The sequence below is a fragment of the Scyliorhinus torazame genome, chromosome 30 (assembly GCF_047496885.1).
Source record: "Scyliorhinus torazame isolate Kashiwa2021f chromosome 30, sScyTor2.1, whole genome shotgun sequence".
Lineage (NCBI taxonomy): Eukaryota > Metazoa > Chordata > Chondrichthyes > Carcharhiniformes > Scyliorhinidae > Scyliorhinus > Scyliorhinus torazame.
The window spans coordinates 1,912,118-1,936,625 of NC_092736.1; the positions used below are offsets into that span (position 1 = coordinate 1,912,118).

General features: G+C 47.2%; 1 protein-coding gene across 2 annotated transcripts in view; it reads right to left on the reverse strand.

Moving 5' to 3' along the window:
• The window catches only part of LOC140404310 (E3 ubiquitin-protein ligase ARIH1), a 96,215-nt gene that overhangs the window by 23,217 nt on the left and 48,490 nt on the right, over positions 1 to 24,508 (reverse strand). For both annotated transcript variants that reach the window (XM_072492673.1, XM_072492674.1), the window contains 6 exons: positions 21,135 to 21,227; positions 20,982 to 21,037; positions 3,115 to 3,181; positions 2,644 to 2,750; positions 2,496 to 2,538; positions 1,998 to 2,069 (listed from right to left, as the gene is read on the reverse strand). In XM_072492673.1, coding sequence (XP_072348774.1) covers positions 1,998 to 2,069; positions 2,496 to 2,538; positions 2,644 to 2,750; positions 3,115 to 3,181; positions 20,982 to 21,037; positions 21,135 to 21,227 — 438 coding nt within the window. The remainder of the gene's footprint in view (positions 1 to 1,997; positions 2,070 to 2,495; positions 2,539 to 2,643; positions 2,751 to 3,114; positions 3,182 to 20,981; positions 21,038 to 21,134; positions 21,228 to 24,508) is intronic.

The following is a 24,508-nucleotide window of genomic DNA, read 5'->3' on the forward strand; positions in this document are numbered from 1 at the left end:
AAACGGCCCCTATCCCAACCGATTCAGGGCCCGATAATGGGCTAGGAGCGGCGCCGCGTCATTTACGCGCGCCAGGCCTTGGCGCCGCGTAAAGGCGGCACCGCATACATCCGGTGCAGGATCCTCCCCCCCCCCCCCCCCCCCCCCCCCCCCCGCAGGCCACCCCCCAGCGTTCCCGCGCTGTTCCCGCCGGCAGCGGCCAGGTATGGACGGCGCCAGGGGGAACACCCCGTTTTGGGCTGGCCGCTCGGCCCATCAAGGCCTGAGAATATCAGGGGTGATGGAGAATCGCCATTTTGGGTGTCTCCGCGCGGAACTCGACGGGGCCGTTCTCGCCGCTTGGGAGAATCGAGAGAGGGCGTTGGACCGGCGTCGCGGGAAAATTTGGCGACCCAGGTGATTCTCCCAATCGGCGCGGGAGCAGAGAATCGCGCCCTGGGTGTGTGGGAATGAAGCTGTTAAACTGAACAAAGTCAATAACCTTCATCAAGAAAGGAAGGGTCTGCGCCTTGATTTCTGCTTCACCAATCGGTTTGGGTTCTGTTAACAAGGGACAGTATGGGTAGTTTTAGAATGCAAACTACAGGGAGCAAACAGCACAGATCCACGAGCACGCTGCCTCACGAGGAAATACGAAGGCAGATTCAAACAATTGAAACGGTTTTCTCTTTTTTTTTTTAAAAGAGGAAATTAAGGAGTAATTTGATAAAGGTGTTCAACATTATGAAGTGATGGGGATAGAACAGAAGTAGAAACAGACAGTTTCCAGTGACTGACAGTTCCAGAATAAGGAGGCACGCATAAGATTAAATGTAAAAGATTATGGGCAGCGGGCAAGCAAAGCGCCTTTTCTGAATAAAGTTTAGCGACTGACTGGAACGCTATACAAAGTGTTACAGACTGAAGCAGAAAACATTTCAAAACTTATGTTGGATGGATGGTTGCAGTAAAGCAGAATGAAGGATAGGATAACAGATTGGGCATTAGGGTTAATGTTATTGCTGATGTGGAAAGCTGGTTTACTTGAAGCGATCATAAGTGAACTGCAACAATACCGCTCACTCCCAACTACAGCAAATTAAAACACATCAAACTACTGCTCGTGTAATGCTGTGGAAATGAAAATAATTTGCTATTAAAACAAGTTTATGTTGTTGCTTTACTATCAAGTTGTTATATCACAAAGTAGGGGGTACTGGAGAACAGTCCGAATAGAGCACCCATAAACTCTCGCATATTCTATTAACCTTTGACAAAGGGTCATCTGGACTCGCAACGTTAGCTCTTTTCTCTCCCGACAGTTGTTGCCAGACCTGCTGAGATTTTCCAGCATTTTCTCTTTGGTTTCAGATTCCAACATCCGCAGTAATTTGCTTTTATCCAGTTTTTTTTCTATTAAACTTTGCTCCTATCATTTTTCCAAGAGTCTCTCATTTGCAGGCAGGTGAACACCCAAAAGCAAACTGTTGGGGCCATGGAAAGATGTGTTTCTATTGCTGTTTAATCGACAAAGATTTCTGGTCTTTACCCTGTGGAGTGTTGCCCCTCCTGGAGGAAATCACAGGAATGTGGGCGATGGACGTGAAGGGCTTGGGTCTCTCTCGACTGCCTCCTTCCAAACATAGCTACAGCAACTAACCAATTTCACACATGAACAATGGTCTTTGGACCAGGTGAAAGAGAATTGCACAGGTGCCCAGGCAGAAAGAACACCGAGATGGAGACTAGTGCACTTTTCGTCCTTAGCTGTACACAAAAAGATACATTTATTATTCACAATTTTGGAATATTTTGTCGCGTTAACTTCACCCTAAAGATAAATACTGAAGAAAATGCATCCAAAATGCGCGCTCTGTGACAATGACAATCTCTGATGGGCGAACACAATAGCAAGTAACAAGACGGGGCTTCTCTCTAATTCTGCACCAATGTTCTGGTGCAGCAGTCATCCAATCGGACATGGTGCTGCTTAAAGTCCCTGGAGGGCGTTGGTCTACCTTAGTGTTTGCTGCTATCCAATTAGAGGTTTCACTGTCGTCATCACACTTTTTAATCCACTTCTTCAACCACTACAAAGAAGAAGAAGAAGAAACATTATAAGCAATTTCTGAAATTGTTGACGGCAACTGAGGCAGTCTATCTACATACACAATAATTACAGATCATTTTGGAAATATTTGGGCTTATATGGAGACCGCAAAATATTGGCATTCGGTGCACACGATGTTTGAGGCATTCATTACACTTCCACAGACCAGTCTTTGTTCCTCTCCCTGCATCACCTAGCCCACATTGTGAATTGCTCCCTGGGTTCTGCTGAATCGTTGAGCACATTCAAGACAGGAATCAATACGATTTCAGGACACTGACATCAAGGGATATGGGGAAACCGCTGGAAAGTGACGCTGGGGGAGATAATCAGCTATGATCAAATTGAAGGGTGGAGCAGGCTAAATGACCTAACCTGCTCCTACATTCAGGAGTCCATTTCTCACCTTGCATTTAACAGGATCATGCCAATTCTCAGCACAGTTGAAGCTGCAAATTTAAAAAAAACTCTCTTAATATTTGTGTGACTCAGACTTCAATTCAGACACTCAAAGGCAGAACAGCTGCGAGGTAGAAATCTGGTGTGCTACTTACCAGAACTGCCGCCCACATTTACAACGAACTGGTTTTGCATCAGGGTACTGGACTTTAATAACATGGTGACAGTCAGGGGCAGGGCACCATTTTAACAGTCGATTGCACTGTGATGGAAAAGCACAACTGTTGGTGTCGCATTCAGTAAAACAAAAACTACGCATGCTGATGTGAAGGCGACACAAAACAAAAAAGGACAATTGCCAGTCAGGCTTCATTATCTGATTACCCAGTTGCCCGAATTCCGACACGCACACCTAACAACCAGCTCCACCCAGTACGGCAAAGATCCAGTTACTGTCATTTTGCAATTTAAAACCAAATTAAATATATTAATTAAATTCAAATTAAAGTTTTGCCACCAGTTTAGCAGCCAAAGTATGAAATGCGAGCCTTTACAACAGTTTCATTTCTACTTCTACCTATTTTGCACATTGACTCAGTATTTGTTCTCCAGAGGGATGGACTTACCTCTACAAAACTGTTTGTTATTAAATGCTGGTACTTCAACTTGACTTTGGAATCTGTGATCAAACGCCTGGAGAACATAAACAAACATTTGTTGGAAGATACTTCATTAGACCGACAACGTTCAGGGAAAGAGGAAAAAGCAACTCAACAACAAATACACCCTGCAATGGTGCTTTGGGGCTAGGGGGTTATTTTATATTGTCTGACTGCACAATGTTCTTTGCAGTCTAATGACTGATAATACACAACTGAACTATATTGCGGAGTGTGATACATAATATGCAGTTAGCTGATGTGAATAGGATTTGTAGGGTTTATTTTCAAATGGTTTCTTCACTTGTATCGAACTTGTCATGTTGGTATCTAACAAAACTTTTTTTTTTTAAATTTAGAGTACCCAAATTTTGTCCCCCCCAATTAAGGGGCAATATAGCATGGCCAATCCACCGATCCTGCACATCTTTGGGTTGTGGGAGTGAGACCCACGCAGACCCGGGGAGAATGTGCAAACTCCATAAAAGTGGGCAGCACTGTAGCACAAGTGGCTAGCACTGTTGCTTCACACCGCCAGGGTCCCAGGTTCGATACCCCGCTGGGTCACTGTCTGTGCGGAGTCTCCACGTTCTCCCAGTGTCTGCGTGGGTTTCCTCCCACAGTCCAAAGACGTGCAGGCGAGGTGGATTGGCCTTGCTGAATTGCCCTTAAGTGTCCAAAAATAAAAGTTAGGAGGGGTTATTGGGTTACGGGGATAGGGTGAAAGTGAGGGCTTAAGTGGGTAGGTGCAGACTCGATGGGCCGAATGGCCTCCTTGTGCACTGTGTGTTCTATGGTCACACGGACAGTGACCCGGGGCCGGGATCGAACCCGGGTCCTCGGCGCCGCAAGGCAGCACTGCTAACTACTGGGCCACCAACCATGCTGCCCCATCCAATACTCTGATGAACAGGGGAGATGTGGTCTAGAGGCAATGTTTACTGGACAAGTAATTCAGAGGCCCAGGTTAATGCTCTGGGGACATGTGTTTAAATCCCACCACCACAGCTGGTCAAATTAATTCATTCAAGTTCAATTAATTTTAAAAATCAGGAATGGAAAGCAGTTCTCAGTATTAGCGACCAGACCACTATTGATTGTTGTAAAAACCCATCTGGTTCACTAATGTCCTTTAGGGAAGGAAATCTGCCGTCCTTACCTGGTCTGGCCTACCTGTGATTCCAGACACGCAGCAATGTGGCTGACTCTTAACTGCTCTCAAAGGGCAATTCAGAATGGGCAACAAATGCTGGCCTCGCCAGAGATGCTCACATACATCGAACATAAAAAAAATCTTCTACCCCGTGTATTTTTATGTAATGAGGACACAGGTGTTCCGTTCTATGACTGTCTGGTTATAAAGTGAGGCCAATAGCAAACTAAAACCTCCAGCTAGGTGTAATTTGCGTTATTAGGTTTGTCATTACTGAAATTGCTGCTTTACAAAAGAGGTCCCACCTTCAGCCTAAATAATGTACAAATTAAAAGGGGTCGTGATTCACCATCTCTAAAACATGAGCAATTAGGGATGGGCCATATATGCTGCCCTAGCTAGTGGCACCCACATGAAAGAATACATTTTAAAAAAGACCCCAGTCTCCAAAAACAAACCCAGCTGCAGGTTTATCACCAGATCCGAAAATCAACAACATACATCAGGACAAACTCACTTCCCCATGGTTGACATCAACATGAATCTTGTGCAAATAGAACATACGGAAATGAAATGATTGGCAGCTTGTATACTGACCTCTCGGATCAATCACACCTGCCCAACCTCACTTCGTAAAACAAATAGGAACAAGAATTATATCCCTTAAAGAAATAGGCAGCACGGTAGCACAAGTGGTTAGCACTGTGGCTTCACAGCTCCAGGGTCCCAGGTTCGATTCCCGGCTTGGTTCACGGTCTGTGCAGAGTCTGCACGTTCGCCTCGTGTGTGCGTGGGTTTCCTCCGGGTGCTCCGGTTTCCTCCCACAATCCAAAGATGTGCAGGTTAGGTGGATTGGCCATGATAAATTGCCCTTAGTGACCAAAAAGGTTAGAAGGGGTTATTGGGTTACGGGGATAGGGTGGAAGTGAGGGCTTAAGTGGGTCAGTGCAGACTCGATGGTCCGAATGGCCTCTTTCTGCACTGTATGTTCTATGTTATGCTGAAAGTGTGGAGCATAAACACTCACTTAGTCCAGTTGGGTGGAAAGGTTTGTTTCTGTGTCACAAACCTGGTGATGGTGCTCAGAATTCAAAAATGACAAAGAGGTCATTGATCTCTGTGAAGCTCATCATCCCGTCAGTGCTGCAGGACAGAGTTAGCTGTGGCCCGACCACTCAAATATTCTGTCACAGAACAACAATCCTCTGCCTGAAGTACAACGGGTGGCTGCTCGGCGGAGTGGCACCACCGCCCCAAGATTGCCACTGATGGAGTGGTTCAGGGATGAAAGAACAAGTTATTAAACTCACCCACAATCACAGGAAAGCAACCCTGCAGCACTAGGCAGGGAGAAAAGCTTCAAAGAGATGAACATACTTCAGCTATTATTGACTTTTCTTTTGTTCTTACATAGAATTAGTGTCCAGAGATGTGTAGGTTGGGTTAAAGGGTTATAGGGATAGGGCGGGGCAGTGGGTTTAGATAGAGTGCTCTTTCAGAGGGTCGGTGCACACACGATGGGCCGAATGACCTCCTTCTGCACTGCAGGGATTCTATTCTATGGGGAATTCCAAACCCATGATCTCCATTGCCTAGAAGGACAGGGATAACAGGCACACACGAACACCATCACCACCTGAGAGATCCTGACTTGAAACTAGAATCGTTGTTTCTTCAATGTCGCTGGATGAAAAGCCTGTGACTCCATTGCTAACACTGTGGATATACCGACACCAGAAGGATTGCAGCAATTTATGGCCATCTTCTCAAAGGCAAGAAGGGATAGGTAATAGTAATGCTCACATCCCAGAATTACATGGAACATAGAACAGTATAGGCCCTTCCGTTTACTGCTGTCCATGTGCCTGTCCAAGAGTCGCTTAAATGTCCCTAATGACTCTGACTCCACCACCTCTGCTGGCAGTGATTCCACACACCCACCACTCTGTGTAAAGAACCTACCTCTGACATCTCCCCTATACCTTCCTCCAATCACCTTAAAATTATGTCCCCTCGTGACAGCCATTTCCACCCTGGGGAAAAGTCTCTGGCTATCCACTCTATCCATGCCTCTCATCACCTTGTACACCTCTATCAAGTCACCTCTCTGCCTTCTTCGCTCCAGTGAGAAAAGCCCTAGCTCCCTCAACTTTCTTCATAAGACATGCCCTCCAGTCCAGGCAGCATCCTGGTAAATCTCCTCTGCACCCTCTCCAAAGTATCCACATCCTTCCTATAATGAGGGGATCAGGGGTTATGGGGAGAAGGCGGGGGATTGGGGATGAGAAAATATCAGCCATGATTGAATGGCGGAGCAGACTCGATGGGCCGAGTGGCCTAATTCTGCTCCTATGTCTTATGGTCTTATGGACACAATATTCCAAGTGTGATCTCAACAGAGTTTTTATAAAGCTGCAGCAAAACCTCGCGGCTCTTAAACTCAATCCCCCTGTTAATGAAAGCCAACACAACATACGCCTTAACAACCCTACCAACCTGGGTGGCAACTTTGAGGGATATATGTACGTGGACCCCAAGATCCCTCTGTTCCTCCACACTTCCAATATTCCTTCCTTTAACCCTGTATTCAGCATTCAAATTCGACCTTCCACAATGAATCACTTCACATTTATCAAGGTTGAACTCCATCTGCCACTTCTCAGCCCAGCTCTGCACCCTGTCAATGTCCTGTTGTAACCTGCAACAGCCCTCGACACTATCTACAACTCCACCAACCTTCGTGTCATCGGCAAACTTAGTAACCCACTCTTCCACTTCCTCATCCAAGTCATTTATAAAAATCACAAAGAGCAGTGGTCCCGGAACAGATCCCGGCGGGACACCACTGGTCACCGACCTCCAGCGGAATACTTTCCATCCACTACCACTCGCTGTCTTCTTTCGGCCAGCCAGTTCTGTATCCAGACAGCCAAATTCCCTGTATCCCATGCCCCCTGACTTTCTGAATGAGCTCACCATGGGGAACCTTACCAAATGCCTTACTGAAATCCATATACACCACATCCACTGCCCGACCTTCATCAATGTGTCTCGTCACATCCTCAAAGCACGGCAGCACAGTAGCATAGTGGGTAGCACTATGGCTTCACAGAACCAGTGTCCACAGTTCGATTCCCGGCTTGGGTCACTGCCTGTGCGGAGTCTGCACGTTCTCCCCGTGTCTGCGTGGGTTTCCTCCGGGTGCTCCGGTTTCCTCCCACAAGTCCCAAAAGACGTGCTGTTGGGTTTAGGCATTTGGAATTCTCCCTCTGTGTACCCGAACAGGCACTGAAATGTGGCGACTAGGGGCTTTTCACAGTAACCTCACTTTGCAGTGTAAATGTAAGTCTACTTGTCTCAATAAAGATTATTATTAAAGAATTCAATGAGGCTTGTGAGGTATGACCTGCCCCTCACAAAGCCATGCTGACTATATTCATTTGGGGCCTCCCCAACCTCCTCAGACTCTAGGCACATGTTCCCTCCACTATCCTTGATCGGCCCTACTCTCACTCTGATCATCCTCTTATTTCTCACATAAGTGTAGAACGCCTTGAGGTTTTCCCTAATCCTTCCCGCCAGGGCTTTTTCATGCCCCCTTCCAGCTCTCCTCAGTCCATTTTTGAGTTCCTTCCTGGCTACCTTGTAACCCCCTAGAGCCGTGCCAGATCCTTGCTTCCTCAACCGTACGCAAGCTTCCTTCGTCCTGATGCTGTGCAGAGAGACCTGGGTGTGCTAGTGCATGAGTTGCAAAAAGTTGGTTTTCAGGTGCAACAGGTGATTAAGAAGGCAAATGGAATTTTGTCCTTCATTGCTAGAGGGATGGAGGTTCTGCTGCAATTGTAAAAGGTATTAGTGAGGCCACACCTGGAGTATTGTGTTCAGTTTTGGTCTCCTTACTTGAGAAAGGACGTACTGGCACTGGAGGGTGTGCAGAGGAGATTCACCAGGTTAATCCCAGAGCTGAAGGGGTTGGATTACGAGGAGAGGTTGAGTAGACTGGGACTGTACTCGTTGGAATTTAGAAGGATGAGGGGGGATCTTATAGAAACGTATAAAATTATGAAGGGAATAGATAGGATAGATGCGGGCAGGTTGTTTCCACTGGCGGGTGAAAGCAGAACTAGGGGACATAGCCTCAAAATAAGGGGAAGTAGATTTAGGACTGAGTTTAGGAGGAACTTCTTCACCCAAAGGGTTGTGAATCTATGGAATTCCTTGCCCAGTGAAGCAGTAGAGGCAACTTCATTAAATGTTTTTAAGATAAAGATAGATAGTTTTTTGAAGAATAATGGGATTAAGGGTTATGGTGTTCGGGCTGGAAAGTGGAGCTGTGTCCACAAAAGATCAGCCATGATCTCATTGAATGGTGGAGCAGGCTCGAGGGGCCAGATGGCCTACTCCTGCTCATAGTTCTTATGTCCTCTTGACGAGAAGCTCCACTTCTCTTGTCATCCAAGGCTCCTTCACCTTAACATTTCTTCCTCGTCTCAGTGGGCCAAAACTACGCAGCAAGTGCTCCTTAAACAACCCCCACATTACCGTTGTGCATTTCCCTGAGAACATCTGTTCCCAATTTATGCTCCTCAGCTCCTGTCTAATAGCAGTATAATTTCCCCTCCCCCGATTAAATACCTTCCCATACCGTCTGTTCCTATCCCTCCATGACTATGGTAAAGGCCAAGGAGTTATGGTCACTGTCACCGAAATGCTCGCCAACCGAGATATCTGACACCTGGCCTGGTTGGTTGCTGAGCACCAAATCCAATATGGCCTCCCCCTAGTCGGCCTATCTATATATTGAGTCAGGAATCCTTCCTGGACACACCTGACAAAATCTGCTCCATCCAAACCATTTGCAGTAAGGAGGTTCCAGTCAATATTAGGGAAGTTGAAGTCACCCATGACAACAACTCTGTTATTTCCGCACCTTTCCAAGATCTACCGCCCAATCTGTTCCTCCATCTTTCTGCTTGGAGGGCTCTATAGAAAACTCCTGATAAAGTGACTGCTTCCTTCTCGTTTCTGACTTCCACCCATACTGACTCAGTAGACAAACACTCCTCAATTAAAACTTTTTGCATTACGTCAAGTTTCCAGCACAGAATTGCATTATTCAATCCAAGTCCAGGTCAGCATTTAGATTCCACATCAGCTTCCTGCTATTCGATAAGCACAATCTTCCATTCCTTTCTTCCTCGTGCACATATACTGATTTCCCCCCTGATCATAGACCCTGTATAACCGAAATGGATTTAATTCCTGTTCCTAACTCCTTTACAAAGTCATACTGGGCAGCCTCATTCCAAATGATCATTTATTTCAGCATTTATTCTGTAATCAGTAATCTCATATCTGGCAACTCCAAGGAAACAACTTCTTGTCAGGGCCAAGAAGAATCCAGCACGAGTTTAGAGTCAAACAGAAAGTAACTTTATTCACAACAATACGTACAGAGTACCAGCAATTCACTACTGATCCGCTCTCACCTCTATTAATACAGTGGCACCCCCCCCCCCCCCCCCCCCCCCCCCGAGGATCCGGGTAGATTATACAACAACTCTTGGTATTACTCCTAAACATCACCTGAGTTATCATGTCCTCTTTGAAACAAACACCCGGTTATTCAAACTTCTAAAGTGTTCAAAACTATTTCCTCTTCCACAAATTCAAATGTAATACTTGGGACTCGTGTTTTTGATTTCTGCCGAGTCCATGAAGAGTTCTGGGCTGTTGGAGCATTGAAATTAGTGTCAGTTACCGTAAAAGCAGCTGCTGTACACCAAGCCCCTTCTGCAAATGCCAGATTCCCTGGGATAGGAGTAAACTATTTTCAGGAACTACACAAATTAGAGAAACAAGGGGACAGGCATGCAAAGTAAATTTAAGATGGAGTAGGAAGTAACAAGCATGAACGAGGAACAATGCGAGCAGTATAGTTTGTTAAACACGCAGCAAAATACATTAATCTCAGTATTGTGTGGATCAAAGCTGCTATTGAATAACAAATAAAAAAAGTGCTCTTCACATCACTCTGCAATGTCAGCAAAATTTTACTCCTTGTAACATTGACAGTAATTGTACAAAAATTGCATGGAGTTCTCCCTAAACTTTGCATCTCCACCAACACAACAATCCCCACACAAAAATAAATTAACAAATCTATAATTCCATCTGTGAAAGATGATTTCTGGCCGTCAGCGAGACTGTCTGCTAGTTTGCATGTGACACTCCTTAACTGTGGTCATTAAGATCTGCATCCCAGATTAACTCAATGCTCTGGGGGTAATTTCCCATTTAACAGCCCAATAACTATTTATACTGCACACAACCTCAGAAACTGCTCAAAATAAATAACAGTGGAGTACTTGGACAATGCAAACTTGGATAAATGGGCACATCTAGGTCTCAAACACTGATGGCCTCCTAACCGGTTCCTCTTGCCAGTAAGGAATTGCCACTCACATGAAGGACACTCTTCTATTCTCCAAAGAGGGGATTTTAATGTCCATACCACAGAGAGGCTCAATTTCCCATCACATCAGAAGGTCGTCACCGCCAACAACTCCATTCTCCCACTGCTTCCCTGCAGAGTCAACTTAAATTGTGTTCAAGTCTGGGTGAGGCGGTGGCGTAGTGGTATCTGGGCGAGGCGGTGGCGTAGTGGTATCCGGGCGAGGCGGTGGCGTAGTGGTATCTGGGCGAGGTGGTGGCGTAGTGGTATCCGGGCGAGGCGGTGGCATAGTGGTATCTGGGCGAGGCGGTGGCGTAGTGGTATTTGGGCGAGGCGGTGGCGTAGTGGTATCCGGGCGAGGCGGTGGCGTAGTGGTATCCGGGCGAGGCGGTGGCGTAGTGGTATCCGGGCGAGGCGGTGGCGTAGTGGTATCTGGGCGAGGCGGTGGCGTAGTGGTATCCGGGCGAGGTGGTGGCATAGTGGTATCCGGGCGAGGCGGTGGCGTAGTGGTATCCGGGCGAGGCGGTGGCGTAGTGGTATCCGGGCGAGGCGGTGGCGTAGTGGTATCTGGGCGAGGCGGTGGCGTAGTGGTATCTGGGCGAGGCGGTGGCGTAGTGGTATCCGGGCGAGGCGGTGGCGTAGTGGTATCTGGGCGAGGCGGTGGCGTAGTGGTATCCGGGCGAGGCTTGCGTAGTGGTATCCGGGCGAGGCGGTGGCGTAGTGGTATCTGGGCGAGGCGGTGGCGTAGTGGTATCTGGGCGAGGCGGTGGCGTAGTGGTATCCGGGCGAGGCGGTGGCGTAGTGGTATCCGGGCGAGGCGGTGGCGTAGTGGTATCCGGTCAAGGCGGTGGCGTAGTGGTATCCGGGCGAGGCGGTGGCGTAATGGTATTGTCGCTGGTATTCCAGAGACCCAGGGTAATGCTGCCTGGTTTGGAGGATAGGCCTTATGAGGAAAGGTTGAGGGAGCTAGGGCCTTTCTCTTTGAAGCGGAGGAGGATGAGAGGCGACCTAATAGAGGTTTATAAGATAATGAGGGGGATAGATAGAATGGACGTTCAGAGACTATTTCCTCGGGTTGATGCAGCTGTTACAAGGGGGCATAACTATAAGGTTCAGGGTGGGAGATATATGAGGGATGTCCGAGGTAGGTTCATTACTCAAGAGTGTTTAGGGTGTGGAATGGACTGCCTGCTGTGATAGTGGAGTCTAGGAACTTTCAAGCGGTTATTGGATAGGCACATGGAGCACACCAGAATGACAGGGAGTGGGATAGCTTGATCTTGGTTTCAGACAAGGCTCGGCACAACATCGAGGGCCGAAGGGCCTGTTCTGTGCTGTACAGTTCTATGATCTGGGGACCCAGGTTCGAATTCCACCCTCGCAAGTGATGGAATTTAAACTCAATAAAATACCTGCAATTAAAAGTCTAATGATGATCATGAAATCATTGTTGATTGTCGTAAAAATCCATTGATTCACTAATGTCCTTTAGGGAAGGAAATCTGTCGTCCTTACCTGGTCTGGCCTACATGTGACCCCAGACCCAGCAAGGTGGTTGACTCTTAAATGCCCTCTACCCTCTGAAATGGCCAAGCGAGACACTCAGTTGTATTCAACTGCTACAAAAGCACAAAATAAGAATGAAACCGGACGGACCACCCGGCATCTAACGAGGCACTGGAAAGGACAATAGCAAACCCAGCCCTGCCGATCCTGTAAACTTCTCCTTACTAACATCTGGGGATTGTGAGCCGTCTCAGACTAGTTAAGCAACAGCCTGACCTAGTCATACTCACAGAATCATACCTTACAGGTAAAGTCCAAGACACCGCTATCACCATCCCTGGGTATGTTCTGTCTCACCGGCAGGACAGACCCAGCAGACGTGGCGCACAGTCGGGCGGGAGTTACCCTGGGAGTCCTCAACATCGATTCTGGGCCCCATGAAGTCTCATGGTGACACCAGGTATTGATCTGGTGAAGCTACTTGCACAAGGAAACCTCCTGCTGATTACTGCCACCATCAACTGATGAATCAGTACTCCTCCGTGTTGAACACCACTTGGGTGGCAAGGGCCCAGAATATGCTCTGGGTGGGGGACTGTCGTACCACCAAAGAGCGAGCTGGCCGGGTCCAAAAGGACATAGCTGCTAGACTGGTACTGCAGCAGGTGGTGAGGGAACCAACAAGATGTAAAAACATATTTGACCTCATCCTCACCAATCTGCCCATGACAGTATCGGTGGAAACGACCACCGCACAGTCCTTGTGGAGACAAAGTCCCGAATTCGCATTGAGGATCCCCTCCATCGTGTTGTGTGGCACTTCCAGAGTGCTAAATGGGATAGTCTTCAAATAGATCTAGCAGCTAAAGACTGGGCATCCAAGAGGTGCTGTGGGCCATCAGCAGCAGCAGAATTGTATTCAACCCCAATCTGCAACCTCATGGCCCGGGATATCCCCCACTCCCCCATTACCACAAAGCCAGGGGATCAACCCTGGTTCAATGAAGAGTACAGGAGAGCATGTCAGGAGCAACATCAGGCAGACCCAAAATGAGGTGTCAAACTGGTGAAGCTACAACACAGGACTACTTTGTGTGTCAAACAGCATAAGCAGCAAGTAACAGACAGAGCGAAGCGATTCCACAACCAACGCAAAAGATCTAAGCTCTGCAGTCCTGCCACATCCAGCTGTGAATGGTGGTGGACAATTAAACAACTCACTGGAGGAGGAGGTTCCACAAATATTCCCATCCTCAATGATGGAGGAGTTCAGCACATCTGTGCAAAAGACAAGGCTGAGGTATTCGCAACAATCTTCAGCCAGAAGTGCCGAGTGGATGATCCGTCTCGGTCTCCTCCGGAGGTCCCAGCATCACAGTTGTCAGTCTTCAACCAATACAATTCACTCCGCTTGGTATCAATTAATGGCTGAAGGCCCTGGATACTGCGAAGGCTCTGGACCCTGACAATATCCCGGCAATAGTACTGAAGACATGTGCTCCAGAACTTGCCGCACCCCTAGCCAAGCTGTTCCAGTACAGCTACAATACTGGCATCTACCCAGCAATGTGGAAAATTGTCCAGATGTGTCCTGTACACAAGAGACAAGACAAATCCAGCCCAGCCAATTACCGCCCTATCAGTCTACTCTCCATCATCAGCAAAGTGATGGAAGGAGTCATCAACAGTGCTATTAAGCGGCACTTACTCAGCAATAACCTGCTCACTGACACTCAGCTAGGGTCACTCAGCTCTTGATCTCATTACAGCCTTGGTTCAAACATGGATGAAAGAACTGAATGCCAGAGGTGAGGTGAGAGTGACTTACCTTGACATAAGGCAGCATTTGACAGAGTATGGAATTCAGGAGCCCGAGCTAAACTGGAGTCAATGGGAGTCAGGGGGAAATCGTGTTGGAGTCATACCCGGCACAAAGGAAGATGGTTGTGGTGGTTGGAGGTCAATCATCTCAGCTCCAGGACATAACTGCAGGAGTTCCTCAGGGTCGTGTCCTCGGCCCAGCCATCTTCAGCTGCTTCATCAACGGCCTCCCTTCCACCATAAGGTCAGAAGGGGGGATGTTTGCGATTGACTGCACGATGTTCAACACCATTCGTGACTCTTCAGATAATGAAGCAGTCCATGTCCAAATGCAGCAAGACCTGGACAATATCCAGGCTTGGGCTGACAAGTGGCAAGTTACATTCACGCCACATAAGTGCCAGACAATGACCTTCTCCTACAAGAGAGGATTTAACCACTGTCCCTTGACATTCAATGGCATTACCATTGCTGAATCCCCCACAATCAACATCCTGGGGGGCTACCATTGATCAGAAACTGAACTGCACCAGCCAGATTAATATTGTGGCAACCAAGGCAGGTCAAAGGCTAGTAATCCTACAGTGAGTAACTCACCTCCTGACCCCCCAAAGCCTGTCCACATCTATAAGGCACAAGTCAAGAGTGTGATGGAATATTCTCCACTTGCCTGGAGGAGTGCAGCTCCAACAACATTAAAGAAGCTCGTCACCATCCAGGAAAAAGCTTCCCCTTGCTCAGCAAAAATTGCTTCCCCTTCCACAAACATTCACTCCCTCCACCAAAGATGAACAGAGGCAGCCGTGTGTACCATCCACAAGATGCACTGCAGGAACTCACTAAGGTTCCTTAGGCAGCACCTTCCAAACCAACGACCACTACCATCTCGCAGGACAAGAGCAACAGATACCTGGGAACCCCGTCTCCTGGAGGTTCCCCTGCAAGTCAACACGGTGGCAGTGGTTAGCATTGCTGCCTCACAGCACCACAGATCTGGGTTTGATTCCGACCTCGGGTGACTGACTGTCTGGAGTTTGTACGTTCTCCCCGTGTCTGTGTGGGTTTCCTCCGGGTGCTCCGGTTTCCTCCCACAGGCGCCGGAATGTGGCGACTAGAGACTTTCACAGTAACTTCATTGCAGTTAAAGAACAAACAAAGAACAAAGAAATGTACAGCACAGGAACAGGCCCTTCGGCCCTCCAAGCCCGTGCCGACCATGCTGCCCGACTAAACTACAATCTTCTACGCTTCCTGGGTCCGTATCCCTCTATTCCCATCCTATTCATGTATTTGTCAAGATGCCCCTTAAATGTCACTATCGTCCCTGCTTCCACCACCTCCTCCGGTAGCGAGTTCCAGGCACCCACTACCCTCTGTGTAAAAAACTTGCCTCGTACATCTACTCTAAACCTTGCCCCTCTCACCTTAAACCTATGCCCCCTAGTAATTGACCCCTCTACCCTGGGGAAAAGCCTCTGACTATCCACTCTGTCTATGCCCCTCATAATTTTGTAGACCTCTATCAGGTCTCCCCTCAACCTCCTTCCTTCCAGTGAGAACAAACCGAGTTTATTCAACCGCTCCTCATAGCTAATGCCCTCCATACCAGGCAACATTCTGGTAAATCTCTTCTGCACCCTCTCTAAAGCCTCCACATCCTTCTGGTAGTGTGGCGACCAGAATTGAACACTATACTCCAAGTGTGGCCTAACTAAGGTTCTATACAGCTGCAACATGACTTGCCAATTCTTATACTCAATGCCCCGGCCAATGAAGGCAAGCATGCCGTATGCCTTCTTGACTACCTTCTCCACCTGTGTTGCCCCTTTCAATGACCTGTGGACCTGTACTCCTAGATCTCTTTGACTTTCAATACTCTTGAGGGTTCTACCATTCACTGTATATTCCCTATCTGCATTAGACCTTCCAAAATGCATTACCTCACATTTGTCCGGATTAAACTCCATCTGCCATCTCTCCGCCCAAGTCTCCAGACAATCTAAATCCTGCTGTATCCTCAGACAGTCCTCATCGCTATCCGCAATTCCACCAACCTTTGTGTCGTCTGCAAACTTACTAATCAGACCAGTTACATTTTCCTCCAAATCATTTATATATACTACAAACAGCAAAGGTCCCAGCACTGATCCCTGTGGACCACCACTGGTCACAGCCCTCCAATTAGAAAAGCATCCCTCCATTGCTACTCTCTGCCTTCTATGGCCTAGCCAGTTCTGTATCCACCTTGCCAGCTCACCCCTGATCCCGTGTGACTTCACCTTTTGTACTAGTCTACCATGAGGGACCTTGTCAAAGGCCTTACTGAAGTCCATATAGACAACATCTACTGCCCTACCTGCATCAATCATCTTAGTGACCTCCTCGAAAAACTCTTATCAAGTTAGTGAGACACGACCGCCCCTTCACAAAACCGTGCTGCCTCTCACTAATACGTCCATTTGCTTCCAAATGGGAGTAGATCCTGGCTCGAAGAATTCTCTCCAGTAATTTCCCTACCACTGAAGTAAGGCTCACCGGCCTGTAGTTCCCGGGATTATCCTTGCTACCCTTCTTAAACAGAGGAACAACATTGGCTATTCTCCAGTCCTCCGGGACATCCCCTGAAGACAGCGAGGATCCAAAGATTTCTGTCAAGGCCTCAGCAATTTCCTCTCCAGCCTCCTTCAGTATTCTGGGGTAGATCCCATCAGGCCCTGGGGACTTATCTACCTTAATATTTTTTAAGACACACAACACCTCAGCTTTTTGGATCACAATGTGACCCAGGCTATATACACCCCCTTCTCCAGACTCAACATCTACCAATTCCTTCTCTTTGGTGAATACTGATGCAAAGTATTCATTTGGTACCTCGCCCATTTCCTCTGGCTCCACACATAGATTCCCTTGCCTATCCTTCAGTGGGCCAACCCTTTCCCTGCCTACCCTCTTGCTTTTTATGTACGTGTAAAAAGCCTTGGGATTTTCCTTAACCCTATTTGCCAATGACTTTTTGTGACCCCTTCTAGCCCTCCTGACTCCTTGCTTAAGTTCCTTCCTACTTTCCTTATATTCCATGCAGGCTTCGTCTGTTCCCAGCCTTTTAGCCCTGACAAATGCCTCCTTTTTCTTTTTGACGAGGCCTACAATATCACTCGTCATCCAAGGTTCCCGAAAATTGCCGTATTTATCTTTCTTCCTCACAGGAACATGCCGGTCCTGTATTCCTTTCAACTGCCACTTGAAAGCCTCCCACATGTCAGATGTTGATTTGCCCTCAAACATCCGCCCCCAATCTATGTTCTTCAGTTCCCGCCTAATATTGTTATAATTAGCCTTCCCCCAATTTAGCACATTCATCCTCGGACCACTCTTATCCTTGTCCACCAGTACTTTAAAACTTACTGAATTGTGGTCACTGTTACCGAAATGCTCCCCTCCTGAAACATCTACCACCTGGCCGGGCTCATTCCCCAATACCAGGTCCAGTACCACCCCTTCCCTAGTTGGACTGTCTACATATTGTTTTAAGAAGCCCTCCTGGATGCTCCTTACAAACTCCGCCCCGTCTGAGCCCCTGGCACGAAGTGAGTCCCAGTCAATATTGGGGAAGTTGAAGTCTCCCATCACCACAACCCTGTTGTTTTTACTCTTTTCCAAAATCTGTCTACCTATCTGCTCCTCTATCTCCCGCTGGCTGTTGGGAGGCCTGTAGTATACCCCCAACATTGTGACTGCACCCTTCTTATTCCTGATCTCTACCCATATAGCCTCACTGCCCTCTGAGGTGTCCTCTCGCAGTACAGCTGTGATATTCTCCCGAACAAGTAGCGCAACTCCACCTCCCCTTTTACATCCCCCTCTATCCCGCCTGAAACATCTAAATCCTGGAACGTTTAGCTGCCAATCCTGCCCTTCCCTCAACCAGGTCTCTGTAATGGCAACAACATCATAGTTCCAAGTACTAATCCAAGCTCTAAGTTCATCTGCCTTACCCGTAATTCTCCTTGCATTAAAACATATGCACTTCAGGCCACCAGACCCGCTGTGTTCAGCAACTTCTCCCTGTCTGCTCTGCCTCAGAGCCACACTGTCCCTATTCCCTAGTTCTCCCTCAATGCTCTCACCTTCTGACCTATTGCTCCCGTGCCCACCCCCCCTGCCATACTAGTTTAAACCCTCCTGTGTGACACTAGCAAACCTCGCGGCCAGGATATTTATGCCTCTCCGGTTTAGATGCAACCCGTCCTTCTTATACAGGTCACACCTGCCCCGGAAGAGCTCCCAGTGGTCCAGATAATGGAAACCCTCCCTCCTACACCAGCTGTTTAGCCACGTGTTTATCTGCTCTATCTTCCTATTTCTAGCCTCACTGGCATGTGGCACAGGGAGTAATCCCGAGATTACAACCCTCGAGGTCCTGTCTTTTAACTTTCTGCCTAGCTCCCTGAACTCCTGCTGCAGGACCTCATGCCCCTTCCTGCCTATGTCGTTAGTACCAATATGTACAACGACCTCTGCCTGTTTGCCCTCCCCCTTCAGGATGCCCTCTACCTGTTCGGAGACATCCTGGACCCTGGCACCAGGGAGGCAACATACCATCCTGGAGTCTCTTAAAGTAAGCCTATTTGTAGGCTTTATATTATAAAGATTATGTATGGTGCTCAGAACTGAATGTAGTACTTCAGATGAGGGCCAACTAGTGTCTTATACAATTTAACATGACCTCCATACCCTTAGACTTTATTATTAGGGGAATTGAGTACAAGATACAATATGCTTTATTAACTGTTCTCTCAACATGTCCTGCCACCTTCAATGATTTATGTACATATACACCAAGGTCTCTCTGTTCCTACAGCTCGAGTTTCTTCCTTTCATTTATACAGTCTTCCTGCCAAAATGAATCACCTCACACTTATCTGCATCAAACTTCATCTGCCACTTGTCTGCCCAATCCACCAAAATGTCCAAGTCCTTTTGAAGTTTAAGACTATCTTTATCGCAGTTAACACTTAAAATCTTTGTACCATCAGCAACTTCTAGACTAATGCCCTGAGCACCACAGTCTAGGTCAATCATATATGTCAGGAAGAGCAAGGGTCCCAACATGGGCTCATGGGGAATTCCGTTACAAACATTCATCCAATCAGAAAAACATTTATCATTACGGTTTCCTGTCACTCAGCCAATTTTGGATCCAAATGCCTACTTTCCCTTTTATTCCACAAGCTGTAGCAATGTATCAAATGCCTTCTGAAAATCCATAAACAGCATTACCCTCATCACCAGTGTCTCCGCAATTTCCAGTCTCACCTCCCTTAGTATCCTTGGGTGCATCTCACCCGGGCCTGGCACCTTATTATTTAAAGTAAAGATACCCTTTCTAATACCTCCGCCATCTCAATTGCAAATTCGAGTGCACCAGTTATTTCACCGTGTACCTCTGCCTGGGGAACATCCTCCTTTCTTAGTAACGACAAATGCAAAATACGGTAGTATAGTGGTTAGCACAGTTGCTTCACAGCTCCAGGGTCCCAGGTTCGATTCCCGGCTTGGGTCACTGTCTGTGCGGAGTCTGCACGTTCTCCCCGTGTCTGCGTGGGTTTCCTCCGGGTGCTCCGGTTTCCTCCCACAGTCCAAAGATGTGCGGGTCAGATGGATTGGCCATGCTAAATTGCCCTTGGTGTTCAAAAGGGTTAAGTGAGGTTACGGGGATAGGGTGGAGGTGTGGGCTTGGGCAGGGTGCTCTTTCCAAGGGATGGTGCAGACTCGATGGGCCGAGTGGCCTCCTTTAGCACTGTAAATTCTATGATTCTACGGAAGTTATTGTTTAATAGCTGCTATTTCTCTTGCCTCCAGAGGCAAGTCTGGTTTTTTTAAATCCCTAAGTGACCCTACTTCTGTTACTACCCTTCCATTATTTACTTGCTTACATGAAAGGACAAAGTTAAGAGTTATAGTTTGTGTAAATGCAAACAACAAACAGTCAAATCAAACAAAGTGTGAAATAATGGCCTAGCGGCAGATATCTGGTGGGGGCAGCACTGGGGAAGGAGCTCGCCGCGAGAAAATATTTGGAGTGTGATGCAGCACTGAGGGAGCGGTGCATGGAAATGATTTACTCCTCAACCAATATCAAAGAAAATCTGGCCATTCTCACTGCTCTTGGGAGCTTGCTCAGTGTAAACTGGCTGCCACGGTTTCCACATTACAACAGCGAGCACAAGTCATCGGCTTTGAACTGTTTCCGGATGTCCTGAAGCCATGCTGGGCACCAGATAACAGCAAACTCTTGTTCTTTATTGACACAAATGTGCATTTATTATTTGAAGATTACTAAAGTGAAGTAAAATTCAGGTGGGAGGTGTTTACAACAGCATGCACTCATTAAAAACAAATTATGGGAGCAGAGAGGCAGATTGAAGTCAACAATCGCTACTCCTTACTGTGACCTCAAATTACCAGAATCGGTAGCTGTATTCCCATTGGTTTATGACCATGGCAACTGCGTTGACTGCAATCCTTCGGCTTAATGTGTCGGCACTAACATGTTATGAATAATATCATACTCAAGCTACTACTGCTCAATATTGCCTTAATTTACCACCTGCACTTGGTCCTGCCATTGACAGCTCCAGGGACAGGACTGCCAGCACCACCCATTTTCCTCTCGTGCACAAAATGCTCTTTCCAGGTACAGTCTCGATTTAGGTGGGACAGCACCTGCAACTGCATGGCTGTTGCTCTTTAAATGGACGTCGTACAAACATTTCACACCATCCATTTGACTGCAATCCTAGTCACCCGCCCCACAACTAGGATCTTTACAGGAACTCTACCTTATCCAAAACTGCTTGTGTAATGGAAATAACGATCAGCTGTTCAAACAATACTTACATAACGGTGTTGTCATCAACTAGGATATCACAGCCATGAGCTGGGCAGGATATTGTCTGCAAAAAGATGCAAAACAAACGAGGTCACCAATACAGTCAGACTGAAAAATGTCAATCCCAAGCAGAGAGAGGAGAATAAATGATAGATACATACCTGCCCCATTCCTTCCTCAATGATCTTTGTAGTTAAGTATTCATTCCAGCACTGCATACAGAATTTGTGACCACACTCCAAACCTGTGAAGTACTGAAAAAAGCAGGAAATTAAAAAAAGATCGACAGTGTTATCATCAGCAATCAGCATCCGAGAACATTATTTTTTAAGTTTATTTAAAAAAAAAAAATTTGGAGTACCCAATTCTCTTTTTCCAATTAAGGGTCAATTTCGCATGTCCAATCCACCTGCCCTGCACATCTTTGGGTTGTGGGGGCGAAACCCAGAGACACGGGGAGAATTTGCAAACTCCACACGGACAGTGACCCGGGGCTGGGATCGAACCTGGGTCCTCGGTGCCGCGAGGCAGCGGTGCTAACCACTGCGCCACCGTGCCTCCCCTCTCTGACAACATTTTAACATTAAATCAGAACCATTTTACGGAAACACAGCTAATATTTAAAATAGACTTCTAACACAAAGTCCATGCGATATCTAGCTCTGAGGCATGGACTGCGAAGTCCAATTTGCAATTAATGATTATTTGCTGCTTTGCCTGAGTACAGATACACCAGTTACTCCACGGGGTACAGCAGTGCAGCCCCACCCCCTGCAGGCACAGCCCACACAAGCGCAGCCACCATGGGTCACAGCAGGGCAACCTACCATGCGACTTTGCAGGGTACAGCAGGGCAGCCTCTGCACCCAACCCCACATTGTTCTGGGGAAGGGTCGATATTAAAATCCATTTACTCCCAATGTATCTAGGAATATATCAACTCGACACTCAAACCTAGAGTATAGCGGCATCATCTCACTCATCCTTTCCTCTGCACCTAATCTTTAACCTGAACTAGTTACTTTAAGCATTCCACCCATTGACTTGGTTAATACAAGTCAGCTACACTGTAAATAGCTGAGAATTAGACATCTAACTAGCCGAGGACTGGGTACAGCTGTATACAGTTAAGCGGTTGGATCTTGCTCCAACTTTCAGCCAGTGTCTTAATTATTTTTAAAATATTTTTTTATTGACATCCAGCTGACCCAGACACGGGGAGCAAGCGGAAATAATTACAGCTGGGACATGTCGGTGCTTTTAGAAATACAGAGAGTTGCACAACTTGCCTGTGGATAAGAAATTTACTCCTGAATCAAGAGAATTCAACAGCATCTTCATAATTAGATACTTTCCAGCCCATTCTCCCCTGAACTTTCAGGCGGCTGGCTCATTACCTACAAGCACTTAAAAAGCAATGGCAGTGCTGAATGACACCATCGCCTATCGAAAGAGCAGCACTGGAAATAATAAAAGCTTGACATTGTCACTCATTGACAGCAGGACAGAAAGCAAGCCTCTCAGACTGATGGCTCCCGTGAAGGACACATCACCTCAAATGATAGGTAGAGTAATCACAAATGACAAAATGAAAGAGGCCATTCAGCCCACAAACTGTTTGCCCTTCAACTGCCAATCTACTCTAGCCCTTTCTCCTTATCCTTCAAAAATACTAGTCCCAGACTCAGTATTAACTTGTGGTTAAGTAGTCCATGATCTTCTAAGTGTTTGAAAATATTTATTCTAGCTACACTCTCGGTTGTTTTTCTGATAATCCTCAATTTATGGCCCCTTGTCATTGATTCGTTAATAATAGAAATCATATCTCATTATTCAGGGTGGCACGCCGGCACAGTGGTTAGCACTGCTGCCTCACAGCACCAGGGACCCAGATTCAATTCTGACCTCGGGTGACTGTGTGGAGTCTGCACATTCTCCCCGTGTGTGCGTGGGTTTCCTCCGGGTGCTCCAGTTTCCCCGCTCAGTCCAAAGATGTGCAGGTTAGGTGGATTGGCCATACTAAAATTGCCCCTCAGTAGTGTTCAAAGATGTGCAGGTTAGGTGGGTTACGGGAATGGGGTGGGGAGTGGACCCAGGCAGGGTGCTCTTTCAGAGGGTCTGGACAGACACGATGGGCCGACTGGTTTCCTTCTGCATTGTAGGAATTCTATTCTATACTAATTCAAAATCTTTCAATCCTAAAAACCTACATTAGACTAACCTGAAGATCAATAACTTCACATCATAATTCTAATCTGTCATTCCTTGTATCACAAATGAAGCTTTGCTGTCTCCTGTCTTTGGAGTGGTGTCCAGAACTGCAAACAGTACTCCCAACAGGTAAACTTACTCATTACACTGAACCCTACATTGTTCTCAGAGAATTACTTTTTTTAAAAAAACTCATTCATGGGATGTGGTATCACCGGCTAGGGCAGCATTTATTACCCACCTCAAGAAGGTGGTGGGGAGTTGCCTTCTAAAACTGCTGCAGTCAGTATGGTGTAGGTACATCCACTGTGCTGTTAGGAAGGGAGTTCCAGGTTGGTGAGTGGTTTGGAGGAGAACCTCCAGGTGGAGGTGTTCTCATGCGTCTGCTGCCCTTGTCCTTCTAAATGGTGGTGGTTCTGGGTTTGGAGCAGCTGCATAAGGAACTTGACAAACTCTTTCAGTGCAAATTGTAGATGGTATACACTGCTGCCACTGTGTTAGCGGTGGATGGTGCGAATGTTTGGTACCCCCATCAAGAATCAAGCAGACTGCTTTGTCCTGGATGACGTTGAGCTTCTGGAGTGTTGTTGGAGCTGCAGTAATCAAGGATGATTTTAATCTACTTACGGCTGTGCTAACCAAAATAGCAATGATACTGTGGCAGACTAATTCCTGGAGGGTGAATGAGATGTTTTTTTTAAGACCAGTACGTCCAGGAACCAACGCGAAAATTGGCTACCCTAGATTTGGTAGTGTGCAATGAAAAGGGGATAATTAATAATCTTGTTGCGCTGGGTCCTTTAGGGAACAGTAACTATAACATGATAGAATTCTTGATTAGGACAAGGTACATCATGAGTGCGCTGGTGGCGGCGACTCTGAAGATTTGGGGGCAGTGGAGGTGTCATAGGGTTGAGATGAGGGCCTCGGTTTGATCCCCGATTCGAGAAAACCATTGGTTCGTCCCGGGAAGGATAGATGGGGGGGTGGGGGGGTTTCTGAGCTGGCATCAGGCAGGGATTAAAAGAATGGGGGACCTGCTCATTGAGGGGACGTTTGCGAGCCTAGGGGCGCAGGAGACGTTTGGGCTACCCCCGGGAAACGCTTTCAGGTACATGCAAGTGAGGGCGTTCGTGAGGCGGCAGGTGTGGGGAGTCCCGCTGCTTCCAGCACGCAGGATTCATGCGGGGGGGGGGGGGGGGGGAATTCTTCATTCGGATGGAAAGTGAAGGAATCCAATCAAAAACTAAATCTAAACAAAGGAAACTACGAAGATATGAGGGATGACTTGGCTACAATACGTTGGGGAACTTCAATAAAAGGC